The 16,817-nt window shown below is 39.9% G+C and overlaps 1 protein-coding gene across 2 annotated transcripts in view; it reads left to right on the top strand.

The window, feature by feature from the left end:
- WWP1 (WW domain containing E3 ubiquitin protein ligase 1) overlaps window positions 1-15,035 on the top strand; it is a 197,966-nt gene extending 182,931 nt beyond the window's left edge. For both annotated transcript variants that reach the window (XM_074986996.1, XM_074986995.1), the window contains exons 21-24: window positions 2,063-2,167; window positions 8,440-8,536; window positions 8,716-8,788; window positions 14,056-15,035. In XM_074986996.1, coding sequence (XP_074843097.1) covers window positions 2,063-2,167; window positions 8,440-8,536; window positions 8,716-8,788; window positions 14,056-14,155 — 375 coding nt within the window. In that variant the 3' untranslated portion in view covers window positions 14,156-15,035. The remainder of the gene's footprint in view (window positions 1-2,062; window positions 2,168-8,439; window positions 8,537-8,715; window positions 8,789-14,055) is intronic.
- The last annotated feature ends 1,782 nt before the right edge of the window (window positions 15,036-16,817 follow it).

The following is a 16,817-nucleotide window of genomic DNA, read 5'->3' as shown; positions in this document are numbered from 1 at the left end:
TATTGTGGAGAGCACAGCGTGCCCTCACCCCAGCAAGCACATTGTGGAGGCCAAACTCCAGTCATGTCAAGAGGTGCCACAGGTGCCTGAACATGCATTCAACACTGTCACGGGCCCAGTCCAGGCAGGCATTAAAAAGTTCCTGGCTTGGGTCCATGTGTCCCGTGTAGGGCTGCATGAGCCATAGGTGCAGGGGATAGGCAACATCAGCCACTAGGCAGCGGGGCTTGGTCGTGTCCCTGACCGGGAGCTGTCATGATGTTCCGGAAGACCCAGGCATCCTGGGCTTGGCCCAACCAGCCCAGACAGAGTCCATGAAGCGTCCATGGGAGTCCATGAGGTCCTGGAGCTCCACAGAATGGTATCCGTTTCTTTTGATGTACTTTCTGGTGCTGTGGTTCAGGGCCTGGATGGCAATGTGCATCCCGTCCAACTCACCAAAACATGGAAAACCCCAGAGTGGCAGATCCCACAATGGCAGCACCTAGGTGTGGACAGCCCTTTGCAGGAGGATCATGGTGATCACCCAGACAAGCTGTAGGAGATGGAGTTCATATGTGTCTCCTGCCTTTCCCATCCCCAAGGAGAGCTTGCCCCTTGCTTCCCATCCCCTTGCCTGGGAGCTCCATCCCCCACTGTTGGGTCTGTGACCCAAGAATGCCTTTCTTCCATGAAGACAACCTTGACAACTGCCGTGCCCGACTTGACCGGTGGCGGTCTGGGATGGCCAGTTTCCGGGGGAGCTCAAGCTGCATATGGGTGTCGTCATGCTAAAGGATGGGGGCAAACCGGTGACATAGCTCCAGAAACATCTACTTGGTCATGCAGAAGTTCTGGAGCCCATGGTTCTCATCACCCATCCCTTGATGAGCTGGTCCCATGACTGGGAGCTCATGGGATAGCTCCATAGGCACTGGCTTGCCCAGGGCAAGGGGCACAGATGTTGCCCCAAAGAGAGAGCCTGCAGGACTGCGGCTGGGCAAGAGACCTCCTGGAGGCGCTGGAGGACAGCAATGAGCACTGTGGCATGCAGGCTGACCACGGCCTCAAGGAATTCCCCATCAGGAAGCTGCTGGAAATCCATGGGGGTCTCCACAGTAGCTCTGCTCTATACATGGGGTCTGCTGTGCTGTGGACAGCCTGGCAGCCCTCAGCGTGTTCAGTGAGAGGTTGTCAGGGAGGGGCCCTCTAAGGGAGCAACTAGCTGTAGCCCCCGGAATGGCTTGTCCACCATGCAACCCCATCCATGGTATTTCATGGCTTGTTCTTTCGAAAAAGCACTCAGAGCTGTGTGGACAGTTTCTCCCATAAAATGGGATGGTCTCTCAAAAGGGTGGATCAAAGGCTTGATCCGCTTTTCGTGTGTAGATGCTCTTTCACAGGAGGATTTCCCATAAGGTGGTCTTTTGAAAGACTGCTTTAATGTAGACGTAGCCTGTGTGAGTGACTTGTGAACTGGCTTATGGGGATCTAGTGTCACTCATTCTAATTGCACCTACTTAGACCCCAGTCAGCACAGCTGTGATGGTACCTGAAATAAAGCCTGCTCTAGCTGATGCTACTGGAAGAGAGTTCTACTGCAAGGCATCCCAAGGTTGTGTGGTACACCACAGATGTGATTATTAAGAACGATCTTGAAGAACTCTGGTTACAGGTGAGTAATGTACATTTTTGTCTGAGTAAGGACTTCTGAACTGGGCCTTTATAGTGGTCATTTCTAGATGATGCTCAGTGCTTCCAATGAAATGCTGAGCACCATAGACTTTCATTGAAATTAGTGATATTCTTGTGTGCTGACCACCTCACAAGGTTGAGCCCCCAGTGAGTTTACTCATCAGAGCCATCTTCAAAGAAGACCTGATCCTCATGTTGGCCTGTGAGGTAGGTAAAGAGTAGAGACAAGCTGGATTAGAATACATGAGTTCTTGGGTCTGTGTTCAAACCAAGCCTGTTGTATCACTTTCATTATATAGATGATTTTCATGTAGAGTACATAATAAATATGACAATGCATCTATAATGATGTGATGAAGCTGTAGTCAAATGGTTCTTTGTTTTGCAGGTTATGCTCTGTGGTATGCAAGAGGTTGATTTAGCCGATTGGCAAAGAAACACTGTTTATCGCCATTATACAAGAAATAGTAAGCAGATCATGTGGTTTTGGCAGGTATGATGTTCATAAAATTTTATTTTTCTTCTGTCTTTTTGACAAAAGCCATGTAAACAGTTATATTCTTAAAAGTGAACTAAACCTGTGTGTGAGGTTTTTTTAAATCTTTATTAATGTCTGTCTAATTCTCTACGTTAGACAATAATTATATGGTAGGGATGAAGGAATATAAGCTGTGTCCAGACTTCCATTTGTCGGTTCTTCTCCCCACCCCTCACCCTAATCCTTTGCAATAAATGAGGGACTACTAGTTATTTTTATAAATTATTTAGGAAGTTATTCACATAGCATTTTGGATTTAATAGTTTGTTCATATTTTCTGTATTATATTTTACTTTCGTCTCTATTGTTACACTGTAGGAGAGTTTTAAAAACTGAACAGCTTCTGTATTTAGCATTAGTTAACAGTCATCCTCATTAAGTGTGTACGTTTAATAGATCAACATATCTGACCAATTGCTTCCTGTGTTAAAGATAGGATAAAACATTATATTTTTAGCTTGTGGTAACTGTTGAAAATTTTGCAATTTTTAATCATGGTTGCTTGGAAGCAATTTCAGGATGTTCCTGTCTTACAATGTGAAGAAAATAGAAATATGCTATACTCTCCTAGAATTCACCCAGAAGATAAAGACAGCAGTCACAGCCAATACATTTTCGACTGTGTTACATATCACCTTGGCTTAGTGATCTGCTTAAGAATGTTATAGTAAGTCAACAGGAAAAGTCAGACATTTCTAATCCTGAGGCTTTGACTGATTTGAACTACTTAGTTATCCAAAGGCCAGTGATTCATCTGCTAAAATGTCATTTTAGAGGAAATTAATTATTGAAAGATTCCTAGCAAACATTGAAATAACTGAATAGTGTTTCAATATTTATAGAGCACTGGTGTCTTTCAGTTACATGTCTCTAAGAAAATCAAGATTAGTGCAATATCTATGGCATCTCACTGGCACAAGAAAAAGATACTTTTACTTTATTCCTGTCCTACGTAATAAAGGATTCTTGGCTTGGATTCTCCATTCTATTAAGTCACTTTGTATCATGTAAGTCTTAAAGTAACCAAAGCAGAGAATTATCCCTACAGGAAATTATCAAAGTGCTTCCTTCTATGGTCAAAATCGTGACAGAATCAACATTCACTAGATAAATATCATCAAGGAGATACTATCAGGTCTTTAGACCACCATAGCCATTAGTTTGAGCAGATATTTCTGCCAGGACCAAAACCAGTATTCTCAAGTATTCCTTCCTTCCTTCCTTAAGTGCCATGCCAGCTGGCATAGGTGATCATGACCCTCCACTCTATTCTGAGTGCTTTCTAGCATTTTTACAGTGCTTCTGCACCATAACCAGGAAGTAATACTATCCCATAATTTCTCTCGCTGCCTACCCCTACCCCGTTTACCATCTAATTTCCCCATCGTTACTAGGTGTTGAAGTCCTAATTTCTTCGTTACATGTCCTATAAATTTTGCTTGTCTTGTCCTTGTTCTCACTAGCAACGATCTCCTACACTATGCTTCAATCAAAACAGACTTGTTCGTCCTCTTAGCTGTCCGTGGAATAAGCAACATGTTCCTTAAAAACCACATTTCTGTGGCTTCAGTGGACTTCTCAACTTGCTTGCTGATTGTCCATGCTTCAGACCCATATAACAATATTGGCTTAATATAACATCGCAAAACTCTTTTTCCGAACTTCTAATGATCACGCCTTGTTAGTGAGGATACTCCTCATTCTCAGGAATGCAGACTTTGCTTGTGCAGTTCTGCATTTAACTTTTGTTGTACACCTGCCATCTGATGTGATACAACACCCCAAGTATTTAAACTTAGTCACCTGATGTATAACTATCCCGTTCACACTTACGTTGCACCTTGGCATAACTTTGCTTTTTGTTATTACCATTGATTCTGTTTTTGCAAGGTTTAACTTAAGTCCCTTCAGCTCACTTTCCCTATTAACTACATTGACTGATTCTTGAAGATCTCTTTCATTTTCTGCAATTAAAACTGTATCATCAGCATACTGAAGATTATTTAAGTTGTATCCACCAATATTTAACCCAGGAGGACCCTCTATTTTTCGCATAATTCTTTCACTATGAAATAAAAAAAGATCTGGTGAAAAAACGCAACTCTGTCTAACCCCCCCTTTTTATTTTCCTATAGTTACTTAGTTTGCCACCCATTCTTACAGCTACTGTTTGATCCCAGTATATATTCCCATTTTTTTTTAAATCTCTTCCATCTATGTCCAGTTCCTCTAAGATTTGTATCGTTTCATCATGCTTTACCCTATTGAATGCTTTCTCAAAGTTTATAAGGCATAAATACATGTCCTTTTGTACTTCTAATGCTCTTTCTATTGATGACCGTAAGATGTAAATAGCATTGGTAGTACCTTTATCTTCTACAAAGCCACACTGTTGTTCAGAGAGAACTGATTTTATCCTATTTCATGCCCTATTCCTGAGGATTTTCAAGAGTAGTTTGGTAATGTGGCCCATGAGCCTTATTGGTCTATGTTGCTCACATTCAGTAGCCCATGATTTCTTAGGTATAGCAACGAAAACTGACTTTGATAAGTCCACTGGGATACGACCTGTATTGTATATTTCAGTTAAAAGTTTTGCAACTATGTCAATACCAAAGTCTTGTAATGCCTCAATCATTTCACTCGTAATACTGTCTGGTCCAGGTGCTTTGCCTCTTTTCATGCTTTTTAAAGCTTTCCTCACTTCTTCATGAAGTATCTGTGGACCATCTGCAGTCTTACCCAAGGTGAACTTTTCAGGCCTTCCACCATTGTATAGTTCTATGTATTCTGACCATCTATCTAGAATATCTGATTTCTCTGTTAATATCTTGCCATCTTTTGATTTCAAGCAGCCAGATGAGCATGATCTTTTTCCTGTTACCTCCTGGATGCACTTATGCATCTCTTTTATATTGCTTCTGTGCCGCTGTTCTGTTATCTTACACTGCTCATTTAGCCAATTATCCTTCGCAATATTACGTTTTAACACTATTTCCTCATTCAGTTTTTCCTAAGTGTCTGTTTTCATCATCTGTTTAGTCTCCTTCTGTCTATTAGCTGCAAAATTTCCTCCATCATCCATTTCTTCTTTGTGTCTCTTTTCTTTATTGGTATGCGCTCTACTGCGGCGGCCTTAACTGAATCCCTCAGTGCTTCCCATTGTTTTTCAACATCACTTAGGTCTCCTAAGGCACTAAATCAATTCTTAACAGCTATACTGAATTGCTCCTGAACTTTTCTATTTGTTTTCATTAATTTTAGATCAATTTTATGTTTCTCTCTACTCTTGTGATTCTCTTTAACTTTGCTCTCAGCTTTCCTACCACCAGTACATGATCACTATAGCAATCGGCCCCCAGCATCACTTTAGCTGCTATGAGAGTATTTCTGAATCTTTATTTATCAAAATAAAATCAATTTGGTTTTTCACATTATCTCTTGAACTCCTCCACGTCCACAACTTTCTTGGATATTGCTTGAACCATGTATTCCCTATGATCAAATTACGAATTCTCGCCTATTCTACTAGTCTTTCGCCTCTCTCATTTCTACAACCTAGCCCATGAGGGCCTGCAATGTCCTCTGTTCTTTCGCATCCAACCTTGGCATTGAAATCTTGAACAACTGTTATTTCACCTGACTTACAATAATTTGCTTGCTCTACTTGACATAGGTTCTGTGTAGTTCTTCTGAGCTATTTGCAGTTGGGGCATAAACCTGAATTATGTTCAAGTTAAAATATAAAATATAATTGGAGACACACATCTGCTAGAACTGAAAGGGACCTTAAGAGGTTACCTAGTCCAGTCCCTGACCTCCTGGCAGGACCAAGCACCATCCCTGACATCTATTTGCCCAATTCCTAAATGGCCTCCACTAGGATTGTACTCACAACCTTGGGTTTAGCAGGCCAATGCTCAAACCACTGATTTATCGTTCCCCCAAGGCTTGCTTTCCAGTTTTGCTAGCAGGACTCTATCAGATATTGTCCAATAACCTTTTAAGCTATTCGCTTTTCCAGGACTTAAAATGATTCCTACACATCTTTCATGTTTTTCTCCACCTGAATAAACTACTTTTTACCTGTCTGGTGTCACTATTCCAGCTTCCTTCCACCTCATCTCGTAAAGCCCCATCACCTCTATCTTTGTTCTTGTCATTTCTTGCTTGATGTTTTCAAGTTTTCCATTCACCAATAATGTTCTCACATTCTACGTAGCTATGTGTAGGGTGTTCGCTTGAGCTTTACGTTTTGGTTTGCTAACAGTCGCTTGATAACAGTCTGGTGTTACCTGTAGCACGTGACATACCTTTCCGGACGAGGATGTTTTGTAACCTCCTGTTATGTCGTTCTCAAAAAATAAACAGTGATTTTTGGGTCATAATGTACATGGGAATGATATGATGGTGGTTTCCCCTTGCCCTCCTAGCAGTTATTTTTGGTTGTCTCCATTAGCCTTTGGTAAACCAATACCTTCCTGCAAGGTAGCAGGTTGAGTTGCATTTCGTCTGGCCTCTATCTTCAGACCTGTCCGGCATGGGTGGCCCTATCAGGAGATAAACTCCAGCCAGCATAGCTCATTGTGTCATCAGGATGCACAAGCACTCTCGCCATGCCAAGGTAGCAACTTCTGAGAGAGTTCTCAAGTATATATTTCTTAAAAGGGAAATGTTTTCTACTGCAATGAATTGAGGGAGGTGAAAGCTCTGTTCAAGAGGCTATCCAGCCCATCAGTCTCTGGGAGATGCATTTTTGGTGTCCTCTCCTCCTGTCTTCTATGATGGCTCTTTTTTCCTAGATTTTGGACTCTGAGGTGAAGCAAAGATCATCTTAACTGCTTTGACTTAGGCCAAGGTGAATTTGGTTCCCTCAGCTGATAAGCCTGCAGTCTTGTCCAGCAGCTGCCAATTCCTCCTGTGCTGCTGTCACAAGATTCAGGATACATTCTTCACCTAAGCTGCATCTCAAACCTTGTTTTATAGGTGGCTCTGTGTGGTAGAGTTCTTCTGTTGAGAGGCTCAAATGAGATTTTGTTGAATAGCAGAAAAAACATATCCAATTTACCACTTCCTGTTTTTTATAGCAAGATCTCCTTGGGTGTGTCTTCCTAGTTTTTACCCATGGTAAACTTTAATAGGACCTGGATCATTCAGCTCCCAGTTTTCATCCTAAATTTCATCTACCTAGGGAGAAATTTGTCCTTTACATCTTAGACTTTTAGGAGGAAGTTGGCTTTTTTATTTGGAGAGGGCTAAGCCTTTTAGGGCCTCTCAGATTTTTTTGTTCTCTTTCACAGACAGAATTAAAGGAACTTTTGTTTCTATGCTAAGACTCTTCAAATGGCTTCTAGTTGCATCCATGATACAATACTGCTGATGTTCCATCTCCTGCTAGTGTGATAGTCTGTTCTGTCAGATCTCAGTCCGTTTTCATCATCCTGAGTAATATACATATTATGGAAATATGCAGAGTGGCCACATGGGCTCTGAGCCTCACCTTTTCAGAACAGCATGCCTTTTAGGACACACCTTTCAGGCAGATACTGTGTTGGTAGGACTGCAAGTCTGCAAACAGCTTGAGATCAGACTTTGCAGTAGGAGAGGTTACTTACCTTGTATAGTACTTGGATTTTTCAAGATAATAGTCCCTGCAGTGTTCCACTACCCACCTTTTCTTCCTCCCCATTTTGAGTCTTGTCTTGGTGATAAAGAAGGAATTGTGGAGAGGGGTTTGTCTAACACTGTGCTTAAGTACAGGACATGTGGCTATCTAGAACGTATATGCAAGATCAATGGACGCTGTTTTGAAAAGCACCCACTCAAAGGTGTGCAGGGCTCATGCCTATCTAAAGTGGAGCACCCACAGGAACAGACATCTTGAGTCCACTTACTATATAGGGTAAATCTTCTCCTTTGTGATTTTTAGAAATGTGTTATAAATTCATTTAATGTATTAGCATGTCTGTTTGCAGGTGTTGTCAGCCTTCAGTGTGTAACAATGAAGTGGTACCTTTGTGCATGCAACCCATGCACAGTGCCTTCATGTTTGCCACCATATCACTGTGAACAGTGATATATAATGCCCTTTTTATTTTCTAGGCTTGTTATGGAATCGCAGATATCCAAGTATCGTGTTGCTACGCATTTTGTATAATTTTTCTTCTACACATATTAGAGTATTATTCAGTTTTATTTAAAAGTAATACTGAATTTCTGTTGCCTAGTTTGTAAAAGATACAGACAATGAGGTTCGCATGCGACTCCTGCAGTTTGTCACTGGTACTTGCCGATTACCACTGGGAGGTTTTGCTGAACTCATGGGTAAGTATAATGTCACTGACATATACTCCTGCAATCTGTAGATGTCATGTTAATTCTGAACTTGTAACTATCTTTTGCTCATTTCTTAATCGTACATTTCATTTAATATTAACATTTATGAATACACTACACTACAGTATGGCTGGTTTACACGCATTTAATCTATTTTCTTGATTCAGGAAGTAATGGTCCTCAGAAATTCTGCATTGAAAAAGTTGGAAAGGAGACCTGGTTACCAAGAAGTCATACTTGGTAAGTTTTAATATTGAAACAGTGAGTAAATGGAATCTGACTTTACATCTGCTGTTCTTCATGAGTGTACTTTAAGACCATCTCTCTTATACTGTGGTATACAGTCCCATCTGTGACTAGTAACTGTCTAATTTCTGAAAATTTCTCTATTTTCCCTTGTGTTTTTTTATTTCAGTTTTGTATTATATCTTTATTTGTATTATTATTTTGGGTGGTGTCAGGTGCTTTAGAGTTGCAAGCTAAAACCTCTTATTTTACATCCCTCAAGTTATTTTTGCATTAAAGAACAAATCATTGTTTCTGGAATAGCGCTAAGATAGTACTCGAGTCAGCAGTTGTGATATTTCACCACAGTGTAATGTTCTGAAAACTTGGGTGCAAAATGCCACCAAGACCCTTCTAAAAAGTCATTAGAACACACACAAACACTCCAAACTTAAAATAGTATTCTAGGATCTGAATGCTTTCTTCAATCTCCATTGTCCTACCCTATCCAGACTCAGGCTACCTGTACCAGTTATACTTCTGTGGTGACCAGAGCGATTGTGGACAGCAAGTAAATTGTGTCATCTTCTGGCATCTTCATGGGAGCATATCCACCTTTTTGTCACTTGTTGCAAGGCTCCCCCATCCTATTATTTTTCCCTATATGGTATTATTTCTTTGAATGGGTCTATAATCACTCTTGTAGCAGCCAACAGGACCCTTGAAGTACTTCAGGAAAAGCATGGCCAGCATCTGTAATGGTCAGAAGTGAAAATTGCAGGAAGAGAAATGTTTTGAGGTATAATAGAGGGGAAAACAGGATTTTTCCCACTCATGCCAGAATTCTTAATAGGTATCTCAGATAAAAAAGATATCTTGTCACAAAAGATGTTTTAAATGGCTCTATTAGAGTTCCTCTGTAGTCTTCCCCTTTTGCACTCCAAAGATTCAAGGAAGACTAGAAGAGTAAGGCCATGTCTACACCAGAAGAATAATAAGGATATAATCATAGTGCTGTAGCTATGCCAACGTAACCCCTTAATGTAGACATACAATGCCTAGAATGACAGAAGGATTTTTGCTATTACTGTAGGAACACCACCTGCTTGAGCAACAGTAGCTAGACCAATAGAAACATGTTCCTTTTCATTTAGCTGTGTCTACAGCAGAGGCTAGGAAGGCTACCATAGCCATGGTACTTGGGATTTTCAGTGCAAACTAGGTTTAAAACTCACCCATTTTACTTTTCAGACTTTATCTCAGAACCATTCTTTTATTTACTTTTGAGCGAACCTTCTACCACCAAAAATGAGACACTTTCACATAGTTTGCAAAAGTTATGCATGTTTCTGTTGCACAGTACAAATTTGCACATGGCTGTAAATCATAAACATTTTCTCATGAACTTTTGTGTGTTATGCTATATGAAATAAAAAAGTATTTGATCAGATTATAGTTTGTCCACTGAAAGAACATTAAGGTTAGATGAGGATAAGCTAAATCTAACTTCACACATTTCAAAAAGACTGAATAAAAGCTTCCAGAAACTTTAAATTGTATAATAGAGCTACGTGTATAATGTAGCTTTCACAGAACTCCCTTTTGCCTGAATAAATTATTCCTTTTCAAGAAGAATGGTTTACATGAGTGTATTCTGTATTCAACATGTACTTGAATCTTCCAGAATAACAGAGAGGAAGCCGTGCTAGTCTATACACTATCAAAACAAAAAGCAGTCAAGTAGCACTTTAAAGACTAGCAAAATAGTTTATTAGGTGAGCTTTCATGGGACAGACCCACTTCTTCAGACCATAGCCAGACCAGAACAGACTCAATATTTAAGGCACAGAGAACCAAAAACAGTAAGCAAGGAGGACAAATCAGAAAAAGATAATCAAGGTGAGCAAATCAGAGAGTGGAGGGGTAGGGAGGGAGGTCAAGAATTAGATTAGGCCAAGTATGCAGACGAGCCCCTATAGTGACTCAGAAAGTTCCCATCCCCTTTTAAACCATGTGTTAATGTGCCGAATTTGAATTCCATTAAAATGTTGACTAACTGGTTTATGGATCAAAGGGTTAATGGGCACAAAACAGACATCAAAACACTCCAGATCCCCAAACCAGTTAGTCAACATTTTAATGGAATTCAAATTCGGCACATTAACACATGGTTTAAAAGGTAACAGAGAGGAAGCCGCCCTAGTCTATACACTATCAAAACAAAAAGCAGTCAAGTAGCACTTTAAAGACCTAGCAAAATAGTTTATTAGGTGAGCTTTCGTGGGACAGACCCACTTCTTCAGACCATAGCCACACCAGAACAGACTCAATATTTAAGATACAGAGAACCAAAAACAGTAAGCAAGGAGGACAAATCAGAAAGAGTCTCAGTCTCAAAAATAACCAAGACATCGTAATCAAACCAGCTGACAAAGGGGGTGCTGTTGTCATCCTGAATAAGTCAGACTATGAACAGGAGGTAGCCAGACAACTCTCCAATACCACATTTTACAGACCTCTCTCCGCTGATCCCACTTTGGAATTCCAAAGGAAATTACAACATCTAGTGAAGGAACTCCCTGCTGCTACTTGGGACCTCATTAACTCAGAAACACCATCTGAGCCGCAGCCTGGATTATTCTATTTACTTCCCAAAATCCACAAACCTGGAAACCCTGGACGCCCTATCGTTTCAGGTATTGGCATCCTTACCACCGGACTATCCAGTTACATGGACTCCCTTCTCAAACCCTATGCCACCAACACTCCCAGCTATATCCGAGATACCACCGACTTCCTGAGGAAATTACAAAACATCGGAAAAGTTCCTGATAATGCCATCCTTGCCACAATGGATGTAGAGGCTCTGTACACTAACGTTCCACATAGAGACGGATTACAAGCAATCAGGAACACCATACCTGATGCCACCACAGCCAATTTGGTGTCTGACCTCTGTTACTTTGTTCTCACACACAACCATTTCCGTTTTGGGGACAATTTATACCTCCAGATTAGTGGAACTGCTATGGGCACCCGCATGGCCCCACAATATGCTAATATATTTATGGCTGACCTGGAACAATGATTCCTCAGCTCTCGTCCCCTATTACCACTCTTCTACTTAAGATACATTGATGACATCTTTATGATTTGGACCCATGGTACAGAGGCTCTAGAAGAATTCCACAGAGACTTTAACAATCTACACCCCACCATCAACTTATGCCTCGATTACAACATGCAAGAGATACATTTCCTGGACATTACAGTACTAATCAAGGATGGCCTGATCAGTACCACACTGTACTGAAAACCTACTGATCGCTATACTTATCTACACCCTTCTAGTTTCCATCCTGCACACGTGACTAGATCCATTGTTTACAGTCAAGCTCTTAGGCAGAATCGCATTTGCTCTGATCCAACTGACAGAGACCAAAAACTACAAGAACTTTACCAAATATTCATAAACCTGAATTACCCACCAGGAGAAGTAAAAAAACAAATCGACAGGGCCAGACGCATACCCAGAAACCAGCTACTCCAAGATCGGCCCAAAAAAGCCAAGAACAGAACACCACTGGTCATCACTTACAGCCCCCAACTCAGACCACTGCAACGAATTATTAAAGACCTACAACCTATCCTTAATCAGGATGCTACACTCCAGAAGGCCCTGGGTGACATGCCTGTTCTCTCCTACAGACAACCTCCCAACCTCATGAGGATCCTTACTAACAGCCACAGTCTATACCCCAGGAACACCAGTCCTGGAACCTTTCCCTGCAACAAAGCCCGCTGCCAGCTTTGTCCACATATCTTCTCCGGAAATACCATCACTGGACCTAACCAGGTTACTCACAGAATCACGGGCACTTTTTCATGCTCCTCTACTAACATCATATATGCCATCATGTGCCAACAATGCCCAGATGCTTTGTATATTGGACAGACTTCTAACGCCCTTAGACAAAGGGTCAACGGGCACAAAACAGACATCAAAACGCTCCAGATTCACAAACCAGTTAGTCAACATTTTAATGGAATGGGCCATTCTGTCAATGACCTCAAGGTATATGTGTTACTGAAAAGAAATTATCGCTCCTTTGTAGAAAGGGAAGTGGATGAATTGACATTTATATTCAAATTTGGAACATTTAACATATGGTTTAAATCGTGATGTGAACTTTGAGTCACTATAGGGGCTCATCTGCATACTTAACTCAGTCTAATTCTTGATCTTCCCCCCCAACCCCTCCACTCTCTGATTTGCTCACCTTGATTATCTTTTTCTGATTTGTCTTCCTTGCTTACTGTTTTTGGTTCTCTGTGTCTTAAATATTGAGTCTGTTCTGGTCTGGCTATGGTCTGAAGTGGGTCTGTCCCACGAAAGCTCACCCTATAAACTATTTTGCTAGTCTTTAAAGTGCTACTTGACTGCTTTTTGTTTTGAATCTTCCATTAATCAAGCTGGAGTTGTAAGCGTTTCAACCACATGTGCTTTGTAAAGCTCAAGATAATTTTTGGGGAAATAGTCATTGCATCTCTAGGGCTATGTCTACACGAGAAGCATCTGTCAACAGAAGTGACAGTCAGAAGGTATTTCCCGCAAAACTTCTGTTGACAGATTGCATCCACACACAAAAGCAGATTGAAGGACCAAGCAGTCTGGCTGCTCTCTGTCCTTGTCTTGATAGAAAAGACGACCAGAAGTTCTACACACAGGACTGTCCAGTGAATCAGAAGGCCTGTCTGTCAACAGAGGGTCCCTGGTGCATCTGCATGGCTATTTGTCAACAGAAAGCTATCGAGAAGGGCAGTATACCTGAATGTGGAGAGGTATAACGCCGCCAGCAGATGTGCTGTGTTTTGTTGACAGACTGTCAACAAAGCACATTTTGCGTGTAGATGCTCTGTTTTTTTTCCGACCAAAAGCCCAGTTTTGTTGGAAAAACCCTCTTGTGTAGACATTGCCCAAGTGTTTTTCATAACGTTATCTCAAAGCATTTAAAAATGAATGATGTCTAGTAAAGCAGTGTGTAGGTGACTTGCCCAGTGTTATGCAATGAGAGCCAGACTCCTGATTCCATCCCATTCCTGTGTTATGACCTGTAAATCACACTATGTAAAACTTCTGCCTGTAGCAGTTTAGTTTTGCTATATTTTTGAAAGCAAAATTGTAATTGCACACAATATTCTAAAAGGGATCTAGACAAGTGTATAAAACTTTTCTTTTCCCTCTTCTCCCCCTCCCCTCCCCTCCCTTCTGTTTTCTTCAGTTTTAATCGTTTGGATCTGCCTCCATATAAAAGCTATGAACAGCTAAAAGAGAAGCTGCTCTTTGCAATCGAAGAAACAGAGGGATTTGGTCAAGAGTAGAAGTTCTTGTCAAAGAGGATCTATTGCATATTTAAAAGGCCCAGCCATATAAAATTGCACACTTAGTTGTATATAAGCTGTTTGTTCTGTACAGTCCTGTTTCTGGAACTCTAAAGTATAAATGTTCTACGTTCTTCCACAGAGATATGCAAACAGTTCAGCCGTGTCTAGTTTATTTATTGCCCAATGTAAAGACTGACCAGGAAAGAAAACAAACCATAAATTTTGAAAGCAGACGAGACTTTATTTAAAAATATATTAAATATATATATGGGTGGGTGGGTGTGTGTATAAACGCACACTCACTCTCTCTGTAGAGGGCTCTAGTTTTATAGAGCTTTAAGTGTATGAAACATAGCAGTCATTCTAAAGGACCTGGGGATTTGCTTCATCTTGGCTTTATTATACAGAAAAACATGCAAACTGCTCTGTGTTCTCACTTTATGCAATATCTCCAAGATTGTTTTATTGCATGGCTGTTCTATAAGGTGTTAAAAGCTTAGGCCAGATGTATCCTAAGTACGTAGAATAATGCTGCTCGCTTTTTGAGATGACAGAATGCCAAATTCTGTCAGTTCAGGTTTTTTTTTTAAATATATATATATACATATATTTACTGGAGCCGATATCCTCACTACAACGTTGATGTAGCCAAGGTCACGAATAAAGCCTTGATTACTTGCACAAGAGTCATGTACAGTAAGATGAATGTGATTAATGTTTAAAACAATTGGTGCCACTATTCTGACCTATTGTAGGGACTGAACAGACCATTTTTAATTCATGAGCAGCATTGAAATTTGTTTACATAATATCTTGGGTTATTACCAAGAGTATGTTGGGTAACCTTTGAAGAATAAAAGAGGAAACTCTAACACATTATCTCTTGGTCTGGTGTCTTACAGGGGTTTTCTTTTTTTATCTGTGTGTTTTAAAATTTCATAGCATAAACTAATGAAATTTGAGATTTAAGAATACATGAAAGATAATGTGAATTTCTGCTGCTTTTATGTTCATGTTCAGTTTTGTTTATGGCTCTAGAGAATCCAAATAGAATAACAGTTACATAAGCTTTGCACATTAAACTAATACTTTTCTATTAGTATTAAATATTTTAATCCCTTTTATGTTCATGTAAAAATTCAGGTGTGCCTGAATTAAATAAATATACCTAGATTTTGTCATTCTTTTTCAAGGCAAAGTTTTTTTTGTCCTAAATGCACAATAACATAAAATTTTTATTTTTTCCAGTATTGAGGGCATTTGCTGAACAGCAAAGATGTAACGAGTTATAAGTTCTTATTGATGTGAATTATATTAAATGCTACTTTGAGCAAACAGTGCTTCCTTATTATGGAGTAAGAACATTTTAAAAATCACCATTTGTATCATGCTTTCAATATTGACTGTAAATTCCATTAAATTTAACTTATCCATAATTTTGTACACCCATAAAACTTATTTCTTAAAATGTGATTAAAAATTTCTGTAACATATCTATCACATTGCACTGCTAAAAGCAGAAATGCAGGAAAATATTGCTATATCTGTTCTTGTATGTTATCAATATAGCAATTCTACCAAAATTTTATTTTTCTATATATTGGATTGTGGTATGCTTTGTTATTCAAAATGCACAATTTACTGGGGAGCTGTTAACTTGTAAATGGCTTTGATAAAAGCTGTGATTTGATTGGCTCAATGTACTTCTATCATATTATTTACTACACCTACATGCATCAGTACTTTTCATTCCTTGAGTTACTCTGTCAATCTGCTCAAAGTAACTTGAGCTTTTTCAGGAATGATATGGTACGTTAATTTAAAAAAATTAAAGGTTTGTGTTCACCTAAATTATAATTGATTTATGACAATTAAATAGCGGGGAGCTAAACCTTGTTTCCCAGATTGGAGGGGTGTGTGTGTGTGTGTGTGTGTGTGTGTGTGTGTGTGTGTGTGTGTGTGTGTGTGTGTGGTTTGCCTAACTGACACTTAAGAGCGCTAAGTATAGAAGAACCAAGCTTTATTTGTTTGCACTAATGAATTACTGTCATCCACTGCAAATTCTGAATCTAAGGAATCTGTAAGTGAAGACATTAAAAAGCAAAGACAGCACACCACAAGATGTTCCTTGTTCATTATTTTGACAGCTGTAGTAGTTTGCCACCCAAGAAGAATCATCATAGACGAAAAGGTTCAGTAATGAAGTTGCAAGAGATTTACAGCTAAGAGTACACATAATAAGGACAAGATATCTGGGCCTTCCTTCTCCCGTTCAAACATGGTAAATGACTATTACGGTAAACAAAGTGAAAAAGGAATACATAAAACAAATGTTGGCCATCTCCAAGAACAATGGCAATTTAAAAAATCCTTTGTAATAGGAAAATATTTGCCTTTAGGCAGTATAGTAGCAGGAACTCAGGCAGGCACTTACATAGTACTGTCTGCAGGCAGCTTTGTAAAAGAATAATTCTTTAAGGTGCCACCGAACTCACTGTTTATATCAAAAGCACCATACATTTTGCTTATAGAGTTCAAGCACCCTGCATTATACAGTGCATGCCACATTGTCTTGGTTAAGTGGAGGGAGATGAAATGCTCATCTCCTGTTTTTCCTTGGAAAAGAGAGGAAGGGAATGGGAGAGGGCCTGTGAAGAAA

This window comes from Carettochelys insculpta, chromosome 2 (genome assembly GCF_033958435.1).
Source record: "Carettochelys insculpta isolate YL-2023 chromosome 2, ASM3395843v1, whole genome shotgun sequence".
Classification (NCBI taxonomy): domain Eukaryota; kingdom Metazoa; phylum Chordata; order Testudines; family Carettochelyidae; genus Carettochelys; species Carettochelys insculpta.
Note: the sequence above shows the minus strand (reverse complement) of the source record. Positions and strands in the feature narration are given on the sequence as shown.